General features: G+C 28.4%; 1 protein-coding gene across 1 annotated transcript; it reads right to left on the bottom strand.

Moving 5' to 3' along the window:
- Window positions 1–4,081: 4,081 nt before the first annotated feature.
- Window positions 4,082–5,067, bottom strand: LOC111304142 (pentatricopeptide repeat-containing protein At1g15510, chloroplastic-like). Its single transcript, XM_022900656.2, has 2 exons — window positions 4,709–5,067; window positions 4,082–4,429 (listed from the first exon to the last, which is right to left on the bottom strand). Exons 1-2 carry the CDS (start codon window positions 4,792–4,794, stop codon window positions 4,267–4,269), a joined length of 249 nt encoding a protein of 82 aa, XP_022756391.1. The 5' UTR covers window positions 4,795–5,067; the 3' UTR covers window positions 4,082–4,266.
- Between the last annotated feature and the right edge of the window lie 7,977 nt (window positions 5,068–13,044).

Raw genomic sequence — 13,044 nt, 5'->3', positions numbered from 1 at the left:
ATTTAATCCCAATGGACTCCAAATATTTTTTTATTTTATCTAACCTAATCCGATCTCGAAACTCGAATTTAAAAAAAAAAATTGATCCCATAAAATCTATCGAGTTGAAACCCGCGAGACAGGTTAGCTCCTCATCCCTGTATGGAAGTGCTATTATTTTCGTTTTTGATCCTTATGAATCAGCGTGTTTCACAATAGATATTTTCATAGTCGTAATCCTTTTTCTTTTTCTTTTTCTTTTTTTTGGAAGGGGGGGGGGGGGGGGTTCACGGCGAACTGATGCCGGCCCTTTAATTGGTACTTTGAAAGAACGTGTCCTTCCTGGGTCAATAGATCGTAGGCCCACCTCTAGTTGGACCACCCCACATTGATTAAGTTCTGAAATATTGACAATCTGGAATTAATGCAATCAATTGGAATGACAAAAAAAAAATCGAATTTTATTTTGAAATTTTCGATTTTATTTTAGATAAATTTTTTTATTCGATTTGAATATTAAATATATATATTAAATTTAAATTAAAAAGTAAAAAAAGTAAAAAATTATATATTTTATTAATTTTTATGTATATTTTAAATTTTTATAAAGTAAAAATAATTATTTTATATTTAAATTTTTTTAAATATATTAAAATTAATATTATAACAATATGTAACATTAAAAAAAATTAAAAATTAATGAACTGAATTGAACTAATAAAATTAATTTAAATTGAATCGATTTTTTAAAAAAAAATAATTTAAATAAAATTTTAAAAATTTATAATATTATAATTATTAAAAATAAAAAATAAAATCTAATTCGAACTATTATCATTCCTACAATCAATTATCAATAAGAGTCTTTTTAAATTGATATTCTATCATCTTTTGATTCAAAACCTTTTAACGATTACTATTTAGTTATTAATTTTGATCTATCCATACAATTTTATTAAGGAGTCGAGGGTTGAAAAAGTGTTCCAATCCAAGATTACAGATCAAAATCACTTTGAATTTCTTTTATTTTCTTCTTCTTTAGCCAGTAGCCTTTTTCACCCCACACAATGATACAATTTCTAATTTTTTTCTTTACCTATGTCTATCATTAACTTAGGACAAAGCAACATGAAATTGCACAAAAATGCTGTCTATTCAAACACTTCACGTGATCCATCTCCAACTCTCCATGAGCACTTGAGTATACAAGTGTTTTCATGTTCTTTGGCGAGGGTTTTTATTCCTTCACTCGGCCACTCAGCTAAAAGCCGAAATTTATGGCTACGGTCTCATGGCCAGACTCTTAAGAAAATTTGTCTAGCCGAGTTAAGCGTCGTATTGTAAATCCAAGCCCACCAAAAGTATTTTATATAATATGCATTAAAAATTTGTCAAATCATTAAATTTAAAATATTATTATGTGTAAAAAGATTTTATACTTACCATATTATATGTAAATTATAATAAATTATTAAGGTGTAGATAATTATTTTTTGCTTAATTTAAAAAAAAAATTATTTCACATTTAATAAATATTTAATTTTTCATAATTTTATATTTAAATTGAATTACTTCACTTACTGTCAATTAATTTTGAATTAATACTTAATATAATATCAAAATCAATATTTTTTTTTATTGTCATTTTTAAATCTGTCATATGGTAAATTTTTTATATTTTCGAAATTCCATATCAACATATTCAGTATCAAAATTGTTACATCTTAGTTAGGTGTGAGCTTTTCAAAAACCAAATAAGTAATGTTAGTAATCATGCTTAATTAAAATAAGCAGTATAAAATTATGTGATATTCCTTCCGTCTTTTTTTTTGTTTTATTTTTAATATTATGCCTTTTTTAAAATATTTAAAACTTTTATTTTTTTTATTCTCTGTAAAAATTTATAATACCAAAAAAATTTGAGACAAAAAAACATTGAAAATAAAGGTACTGAAAGTTTGGTAAGAGTACTATGAAAACTTAATTTAGAATTAAACCAATTTATTATAAATTTCATCCCTGCCATGAACATTATTTTAAAGAAAAATTACTAGAGCCTACACAGAAGCCACTGACTATATGTCATTTCTAAGCCCATCCCATCGAATTAAATCTAAAATTGAAGTTTTTTTTTTTTTTTTTAAATATATTCCAACAAAGAAATATGGGTGTTATTAGAGATGTAAATGATACATTAGTACTCATAAGTTACTTGGATTTGATTCAAAAAGAATTTGAATTCAGTTCGATTATTATCGAGTTGAGCTCAAGTTCGAGTAGTTCGACTTATCGATCGAGCTAAATTTGAGTATTCTTATATCTAATTTGAGTAATTAACGAGCTTAATCGAATTTTTATATTTAAATATATTTTTATTATTTTAATTAATAAAATATTTCGAGTCCGAGTTCGAGTATAAATAATCGAACTCTTGTCGAATATATGAATCGAACTTATTTTTACATATTAATTGAGCTTAATAGAGCGAGTTCGACTAACTCGAATTCGATCACAAATCGAGCTCGAGCTTAAAAAATAAAATTCAATCGAGTTCGAGCCGAGTATCGAATCTCGAATTATGAGTTGAGTTCGAACTCGAGCTTCTCACTGTATCGACTCCACTCGATTCGATTACACCCTTAGGTGCCACACCCCCATTACATAATTCTATTTTTAATTTAATGTAAAAACATTTAATTTTTAATTATAAAACGTGAAAATTTTAAATTCAACTTTTACCCCGAGCTATGCCAAAAAGCAAAATCCTCTTTTGAATCTGTATTAGGTCTCCAACGGCTCTTTCCCCAGAAAAACCTCTCATCCATTATTGATTTATCTTCACTCTCTGCAATTCCTCTTTCATTTTAACAAATATGAGTTTCAGAAAAGAAATCACGACAGCAACTAAGATGTTTACTTTTAAAACTTCCTATGAAACATTAAGGAAGTTGAATTTGCTAATTTTAATCATGGAATATGTTGAAATAATCGAAGGTTTTCTTATTATGTATATTAGAAGAGACTGAATGAAGTATCAAAGGAATCAGAGACAAATGCAATTCCAAAACTATCAATCTTGTTTTTTCGGATTTTTTACCAGCATTAAAAAATAGATGATTTCCATGAAAAATGGAGTGAAAGCCATTAAAAAAATGTTGGATGAGATGATGACAAAAAAATAAAAAATAAAAGCATAATCAGATAAGAGCAAGAAAATTGTTTTACTTTTTTTTTTAATTATATTCTTTTGTTTTAGCTGTAGCGTGTATTTTGGGTTTTTTATTAGTAATTTTAGATATTATGGTTTATACATTATCTATTAAGGTCTCTATTTATAGTGCTATTACTTATTATTTCTAACTTTGTAATTTTAGATATTATGGTTTTTTATTAGTACTATTACTAATTATTCATACTATAAATAAATGTCTTTGTAAATAAAAATAATTAAAGATTTAAGCATAGTGCATATCCTTAATTAATATTGTCGAAAATAAAATAATCTTATATCTTTAATAATTAAAGATTACAGTAGGAATTATAAGAAATGATTTATTTTTTCTTTTATTGAAATTAGTATGATGCTCGTATTTCGTTACAAGTTTTTTTTTTTTTTTATTTAGCATAATTGCAAATTTTAAATATATAAAACTTTTATTTAATTAAAAAAATAATATATTAAGAAATAAATAATCAGAACAAAGTCAATCTAAAAATTTATTTATTAAAAAAATATAATACATAAAATTTATTGAATTGATTATACTTTATAAACTGTTCGTATCATATTTTTATAAGAATAATTTCATGAATCATAGTTAGACAAAGATAGTTATTAAGTAAACATGTATATATATTATCAAGATGATAAAGCTATGTCCTTTACAAAACAAAATATTGATTTATAATTTTTTATGTTACAAAATTTTTATTATATAAGAGATGCATGTTTAATTTTTTTCGGGACCTGACACTGGCTAAAGTGATTTCATCATACATGAAACCCTGCAGTTCCATCATTTGTTAAGTATCCATAGCTTTATCAAGCTGTAATGTTCTCATAACCTCAGACCATTGCTGTCTACGAAACTACATCCCTCAATTCCAATCTATCAAAAACTTTCTCTACTGTTTCCCAACAGCTAAGACTTGAGTACATTTGAATCAAAGAATTACAAACTGAAATATCATTTGATATCCCTGTTACAATCAAATACCCATGAATTTCTCTGCCTTAGCTCTCATCACCAAGACTCTCACATGCAAAGATCACACTCGTCATAGTCATTAAATCTGGATCACAAGGACCATTGCCCTCGCCAAATCGCCACAGTTTACGTACATAGTTACCAAGGCATTAAAGACGTCAACACCAGTCTCAAACCCGAATCTAATAACATGAACTTGAACCTCTGTACCTCCTTCCAAATTCGGAACAACACCATAGGTTCTCAAAACACAAGGGAAAGTATAAACATCAGGCTATAAAAAAAAAAAAAAGAAACTCACAATATCCTATGATACAAACACAAAACTTCATAAAAAAAATCCTTTTTTTACATATCCACTGATCAAAACATTCCAAGAAAAAATCTCTTTCTTTCATTTTACCAAACACATACCAAGCATCACCTAATTTCTCAAACCTCAGAATATACTCAACAAAGCATTTCCAAGCCTAAGACTCAAAGGGTTACTCGAATTCAATATAAAATAGTAAGCTTTATACCTTTTTTCGAAAGCTCTCTTCCATTCACAGAGTCTCACCATAGCAATAGCTACATCCTCATCTAATTGATTCTGCAATTTTTGCATTGAGTTTAGGTAGTTTAGACCTTGTTGGAGGTAACCATTGAGACAAAGAAAATGGAGATGGGAATTTGGGTTGTGGCTATTGAAGGAACTTGTGTTAAGGACTGAGAGTTATTGGTGGGGTTGTGTTGAAGAGATTTGGTAGGTTTTGAGTTAGTTTAAGAAACACAGAGATCGCAGTTTTAGTCACCTTTTGGATTTCATCACTTCTTCGGTGCAGTGTGATTAAACTCATTGCATATCAATTAAATCCAAATATTAATTTCAATGAGGTCAAATCAACATAATTTTTTTATTAAAAATTATTTTTAATTGTAACTATAATAATTTTTTTAATCGCAGTTACAGTAATTTTTATTATTATTTTCAATCTCATCGTAATCAATTTCACAGCTCATCCAAATGTAAGCTTAGGTTTTAGTGTGAAAAAGGCTTGGGTGGTCAAGGTTGACAAGGGTTCATGGAGTTTTATAAAAAAAAAAAAACCATTGTTAAAACTACAGAGCATTGTTGAAATGCTGGTTTTCTAGAGGATTTTTAAAAAGGTTTAGCTTATTCGTTTCAAAATTTATATTGAAAATAAAGTGAGAACTTTGACATCGGAGTGTCTACACATCATACAACTTGGGTTGAGACTAAGGCAAACTTATTCAAAAATAAGATGAGTCTATCTTTGGTCCAAATCTACTAAATAAATACATAAATAAGGTAGGCTAGAATAGAGAGATTGTATTCACATTAGCTGTAAAAGAAGAGCATGAATATGAATGGGATTGTAGTCAGATTCATGTAATCTACAGGAATAAATGGGTGGATTATGTTCACATGTAAATCTCATGATTTTAGGCACGATTCTAGCAATGTAATCTGAAAGTTTTTATGCTTTGAGGGATGTTCCTAGCTTATATATTTTATATTATTCTTTTGTAGAAAGCAGAATAGAGTTTTCTTTATCCTTAAGTAATCTTTTAGATTATTTTTCAAGTTCTATATCTCTTAAGTGGATTTTCTAGAGTGGTGAACTTCATTGTTCTATATCCTTAAATAGATTTCTTAGGGTGATGTTTCTGTATCCTTTAGTTTCTAATCTTGGTGGTGAACTTTTATCCATTTTAATCCAATAATCATATTCTATCATTATTCAAATTCTTGTGAGTTATCTTTTTTGTGAGTTTTTCTATTTATAGTTAATCTCTATATCTCAAACATAAATTTTCACTATCAAATTGGTATCAGAGCTATAACAGGTCATCGTTGTCAAGAATCAGTAGAAGAGGTTAAAGCTAACACTGATGGTACAAAAACTACTAATGTTGACCTAATGGATGCCCTCATAGAAGAGATGCGATAATAGATTTTTTAACTACAACATTAGTTGCATTTACAAAAAGAGACAGAGGAGATAAAGAGGCAACGAATGAAGAATGAAGGTGAAAGAGAAACCAATCCATATCGTGGAAATAACAATGATTCAGATAATAGCACCCTATCTCACCCATGGTAAGTCAGAGACTATCTATACAAAAATTAACTTCAACCTAGTATATTCAATCTGAAAATAGAGATCCTTGAATTCAAAAGAAAGATGTAACCTAAAGAATTCTTAGATTGGCTACACATGGTGGAACACAAATTTGAATACCGTGATACCCCTAAAAATCACAAGGTGAAGCTAGTGGCCATCAAATTTAGAAAGCCTAAATTCTTTAGGTGAAAAATTTTGAAAAAGCAAATGAAAAGATAAGGTAGGAGAAAAATTATAACTTGAAAGAAGATAAAAAAAAGAGTTGAAGAGAAAGTATCTCCCAGACAACTTTTGACAAGATGTCTTTCTTAAGATCCATAACTTGAAGCAAAAAGATCTCTCAGTTGAGGAGTATACAATTAAGTTTGACCACCTCATGTTAAAATACAAATTGATGAAATAAAAAAAGCATACTATTACTCGATATTTTAGAGGATTAAAGATTGAGATAGTTAATGTGGTGCAACTACAACCCTATTTGACTTTCAATGATATATGCAAACTTGCTCTTATGGTGGATAGACAATAAAAAAAGGCCTGTGGTAGCAACTTAAAATTTGAGTCTCGAAAAGGCTATATTAATAAAGGTTGCTCATCCAAAAATGGTATTCCTTTTAAGCCCATTCTAAAGCAACCCCAAAAGAAAAATGAAACCTCAACAAACAAGCCTTAATCTAGTGCACAAACCAGAAGATGTTTTAAGTGTCAAGGGCTTGGACACATTACCTTAAAATGCCAAAATAGAAAGATTATGACTCTAGTAGAGGAAGATTTTGAAAAAAATAAAGAAGAGCTGACTGAAAAAGATCAAAACCTTGAAAAGAATAAAGAGATAACCTATGACTATTATGGAGTATCCTTAGTCATAAAATACAACTTGAGTACTACATCTGCTAAGAAAGAAGACTGGTTACAAAAAACGTGTTTTACACTTGGTGTATTGTTCATAAGAAGGTATATATGTTATAATTGATAGTGAAAATTTTGAAAACATTGTTTCTACCTTTATGGTATAGAAATTAGGTCTCAAGGCAGTCGATCATCCCTAACCATATAAGCTATTATAGCTACTAAAAAAGAATGAAATTAAGATTAGCAATAGGTGTTTGATTTTTTTTTTATAAAAAAGTAATAAAAAGATGAAGTGTGATGTGATGTAGCTCCTATGGATGCTTGTCATTTATTACTTAAAAGATCTTGACATTATGATATAAGGGTTATTTATGATGGTTACCGTAATACTTACACATTTGTAAAGGATGGATGCAAAATCATCCTAGGCCTACCAAGCCCATGGTGATATCAAAACCAATCAAAGAGAAAAGAAGTAATTACCAAGACCAAATATAAAAAAAAAAATTAAGATAGGTGATATTATGTATGCACTGGTATTGATTGAGAAGAATAAAGATAGTGAAGAGCCCATTGCAATGATATAACCATTATTGGTAGAATTTTAAAATGTTATTCAAGAAGAGTTACCAACTGATTTATCACAAATGAGAGACATTTAATACTACATAAACCTTATCTCAAAAGCTGTTTTACCCAACAAAGTAGCTTATAGGATGAGTTCTAAAGAGTACATGGAGTTGCAATGTTAAGTTGATGAATTAGTGAGAAAAGAATAGTGTGTAAAAGCATAAGCCCTTGTGCAATCCCAGCCCTTCTAGTGCCTAAGAATGATGGATCATGGCGTATGTGTATGGATAGTAGGGCAGTCAATAAAATCATAGTTAACTATCACTTTCCTAATCTATTCTTAGATGACTTGTTGGACCAACTATATAAAGCTATTATTTTTTCTAAGATAGACCTATGTAGTGGTTATTATCAAATTAGAATAAAGCTTGGAGATGAGTGAAAAATAGCCTTCAAAATAAGAGATAGTCTTTATGAATATATGGTAATACCTTTTGGTTTATCCAATGCTCATAGTACTTTCATAAGATTTATGAATCATATCCTTAAACTGTGTATTGGCAGATATGGAGTGGTATATTTTGATGATATTATGGTGTATAGCAAAGATGAGGTCTAACACTTGAATCATTTATACCAATTTTTTGCATCTTGAAGGAACAAAAGTTTTATGCTAACCTTAAAAAGTATAGTTTTTTTACTTCAATTTTGTGTTTCTAGGGTTGATAGTGTTAAAAGAGGGAATAAAGATGGATTTCAAGAAGGTTGAGGTAATTTTAAATTGGCCAACACCAACATCTCTGCATGATATTCGAAGCTTTCATGGCCTTGCATCTTTTCATAGGCATTTCATTAGGAGCTTTAGCTTCATTATGGTTTCCATTACTGAATGCTTGAAGAACGAAGCTTTTAAATGGACCAAAGAAGCCCAACACAGCTTTGAGCTCATCAAAACCAAGATCACTGAAGCTTTCATCTTGTCCCTACCAGACTTTGATCAAGTGTTTAAGATGAAATGTAATGTATCCAATTTTAGAATAGGTGTTATTTTAAGTCAAAGAGAAAAACCTATAGCATTTTTCAATGAGAAGTTCAATGAATCCAATAAGAAGTATTCAACTTATGACAAAGAGTTCTATGCCATATATAGAGCATTATTCCATTGGAGTCAGTATCTTCTCCCTAAGCTATTTGTTCTATATTTAAACCGTGAAACCTTTAAGTTTATCAATAACCAGCATAAGTTCAACCGAAGATATACAACTTGGGTAAAGTTTTTTCAAGCTTACAAATTCATTATCAAACATAAATTAGAAACTTAAGATGTAGTAGTATATGTTTTGAGTTGAAAGCACTCTTTATTTGAGATTATGGCTATTAAAATTATTAGATTTGATATGATCAAAGGGCTTTATAAGATAAATCCTTACTTTGGTCGAATTTGAAAAGAATGTGAAAAAAGATCACACAACCAGTTTTTATTGCATGATGGATATATCTTCAAGGCTAATAGCCTTTGCATTCCCTCATGTTCCTTAAGACAGGCCTTAATCAATGGGGCTCATGATGGTGCACTAAGTGAACACTTTTGAAGGGACAAAACACTTACTTTTTTATAAGATAAGTTTTATTAAACGAAAATGAAAAGAGATGTGATGAAACACTTTAAACGATGTAAAGTGTGTCATATTACCAAGAGTTATGGTCAAAACACTGGATGTATACTTCATTGACCATGCCTAATGCTCTTTGAGATGATGTTAGTTTGAACTTTGTAGTTGAATTGCCTAAAACTCAAAGAAATAAAAACTTCATCATGGTGGTTATAGATCATTTTTCTAAGAGGGCCCATTTTGTTCTTTATACCAAAATTATAGATGCTTATTATGTTTCTGATTTATATTTCAAAAAAATTATGAAGTTACATAAAGTTTTTAGATCCATGGTATCTGATCGAGATTCTAAATTTTTTAGTCATTTTTAGCACACTTTTTAGAGGAAGCTTAGTACCAATATCAAGTATAGTTCATCTCATCATCTTCAAATAGATGATCAAACAAAAGTAACCAATCGCAGCTTGAGTAACCTTCTAAAAAGTTATGTGAAAAAGTATATCAAGCAGTGGGATGTTGTTTTACCTCAAGTAGAGTTTACCTACAATCGCTCATCAAGCTAAACCATTAGTTATAGCCATTTTGAGATAGTGTATAGTAAGAATCCAATAAGCCTTTTAGATTTAATTTTTCTCTCTAGTAATCAATAATTTAGTAAAGATACAAAAAATTGCTAAAGGTATCAAATGATTACATGAACAAGTGTAAGCTAAGATTTTATAGCAAAATGAGAAATATAAACAGGCAACAAACAAGCATCGAAAATATATAGAGTTCAAAAAAGGTGATTTAGTGTAGATTAACTTGTGAAAAGAGAGATTTTCTTTAGAAAAGTTTAGCAAATTATAACTTAAGACAAATGGTCTATTTAGATTCTTCAACGTATTGGAAAGAATACCTATAAGATAGAACTTTTCGATACTTATGGAGTATTTTTCACCTTCAATGTTGATGATTTGTCACCCTACCATGACGAGAATACTAGTTTAGACTTGAGAATAAGGTTTTTTCAACTAAAAGAGATTAATACCGAAGTGTTTATACATCATACAACTTGGGCTGAGATTAAGGTAAACTTATCTAAAAATAAGATGGGCCTATCTTTGGTCCAAATTCACTAAATAAATACATAAATAAGGTGGGCTGAAATAGGAAGATTGTGTTCACACTAGCTAAAAAAGGAAAGTATGAATATGGATGAGATTGTGATTAGATTTATGTAATCTGCAGGAGTAAATAGGCAGATTATGTTCACATGCAAATCCCATGATTTTAAGCACAATTCTAATAATGCAATATAAAAGTTTTCATGCTTGGAGGGATATTCGTAGCTTATATATTTTCTATTATTCTTTGATAGAAGGCAGAATAGAGTTTTTTTTATCTTTAAGCAATTTGTTAGATTATTCTTCAAGTTCTGTATCTTTTAGATGAATTTTCTAAAGTGATGAACTTCTATTGTTTTGTATCCTTGATTAGATTTCTTAGAATAGTGTTTCTGTATCCCTTAATTTCTAATGTTGATAATGAACTTTTATTTATTTTAATCCAATAATCATATTCTACAATTATTCAAATTCTTATAAGTTATCTTTTTTATGAGTTTTTCTGTTTGTAGTTAATCTCTACATCTCAAACATCAATTTTTGGTATCAAACTTGTAAAATTTTAAAATTTTATTAAATCATTTCACCTTTTTCTACAATTTTTTCCCTTTCCCTTTTGTTGAACAGCTCACTTTACAGTGCTCCATTATTTCAGCTACTATGTTTATATCTTCGCAAACTTGTACCACACTGCCCATATTTTTGCTTTCAAACAAATAACAATTTATCAACTAAAAAAAAAACTCATAATTCACTTAAATAAGGTTATCCAAATACTTTCTTTAAAAATAAAATTTTTTATCCAACTCAACAATGAAAGTATGAACTTCTTTAACATAAAAACCACCAACTCAAACATAAGGCAATTTTCAAACAAAACTATTACATCAAGTTCATTCATTCAAGTCATGTCCACTTGTCGATTCCAAAAATATCAAAATTCAAACAAAGATATTAAACCTATTAATTTTTACACTATAATACCAGGCTTAGCCTCGGAATAAGATTGCAAAGCATTTTCAAAGTTAAATGACCTGTAGAAGTTTTGAAGATAATAATATTATTCAAAATGTAGGCAAAAGTAATAGTAATTGGTTTAAAATACTTAATGAGAAGAAATAACTGACCTATCGCAAGACTTGTAAGGGAATGATCAAACACCTAATTTTAGAGCCTATTTCACCTAACTAATGGTAGCTGATGCTTTTCCAGCTTGCTTTAAAGGGTGAGGGGTTGCAATATGTCCACCCATTTTCTTGCCATTTACACTAAAGACTTACAACTCTTTAACTATGTAAACTTCAATTGAAAAAAAAAACTAACAATAAAAGAATGATCTAGAAGAGAGAATAAAAAAAGGATAAGAACGAATTTTATAATTTGATGAAATGAGCATTAAGATCCCTCATTAAGCATTAGAAATCAACACCTTTAGAAGAGCACAAATGGTAGGGAAAATCTACCTATTTTTTTGGAAGTGACAATCTTTACCTTCTTTTTTAGAGTATGAGTCTTTTGTAGATGACTCTGTAGATTTCTTCTTACTTAGTCCAACCTAAGAAAAACTAGTCACTAGTGATTAGAACAACAAAGTAAAAACTTAGCTAAATACCAATTAAATTTTAAATCCTCAAAGTCATGAATGACAAATCTAAAGCATATTTCATTACCCTCCACGTCTTACAACAATCCCTATATAAAAAAATCCATACTTCATCTAAGATTTATAAAATCAAAGTTAAAGATAAGGATAAAGGAAAAAATAAAGATGTTTTGAAGCAAAAATAACTTTTTTTGCATAGACATATGCCTTTTCTCAATTTTTTGCACAATAAAAAAAATCTCAAAATAAAAAAATGAAACAATGTGAAAAATGTACTGTTGTGCAAACAATCAAACAGTAGAGCCATGCATGTTGTCTCTTAATCTCTTGCAAAGGAAAAAAAAAGCAAAAACAAATAAAAAATCTCAAAATAAAAAAAAATGAAACAATATGAAACAATAAGAAAAATCATATCGATCGGTGGATGCATTCAAACTATAGGAGAAAGTAATTACAATGGGAAAGAAGCTCTTTTTTCTTCTTCTTCCTGATCTCCTGTTTTTTTTTTTTTTGTTTTTTTTTTTTTTTCATGGTAATCTAAAGCCTTCTTTATGTTTCATCAATTTTTTTTAATTTCAAAATTAACCTTGAACTTATTTTTAAAGACAAATATGAGTTGGGCGTTAATTAAGATAAATGGATAGTTTTTCTATTATGCATAGATACTTGCTTTTAAAAATAAAATTGTTAGAAAATATTATAAAATTTCAAAATGGATAAAATTTTATAATAGGCATAATTTGACCATCTTTGTATTAATAATTTTAATTGTTGTTTTTTATGCAAAAACATAATGAATTGTGTTGAACATTTTGGTTCAAGTAAATAAATAAATATATTATATTTTATTTTATCTTTAATTAGTTGTTATAGATATTCCATTAAATAAACTTTTATGTATTTATCTCTAAATTTAAATTAAAAAAAAAACCATATCTAAATTTTCAAATAAAAAGAATATATCAAAGCATTAGAATAAAATGG

This window comes from Durio zibethinus, chromosome 13 (genome assembly GCF_047325235.1).
Source record: "Durio zibethinus cultivar Kanyao isolate XHJ-2024 chromosome 13, ASM4732523v1, whole genome shotgun sequence".
Taxonomy (NCBI): Eukaryota; Viridiplantae; Streptophyta; class Magnoliopsida; order Malvales; family Malvaceae; genus Durio; species Durio zibethinus.
Note: the sequence above shows the minus strand (reverse complement) of the source record. Positions and strands in the feature narration are given on the sequence as shown.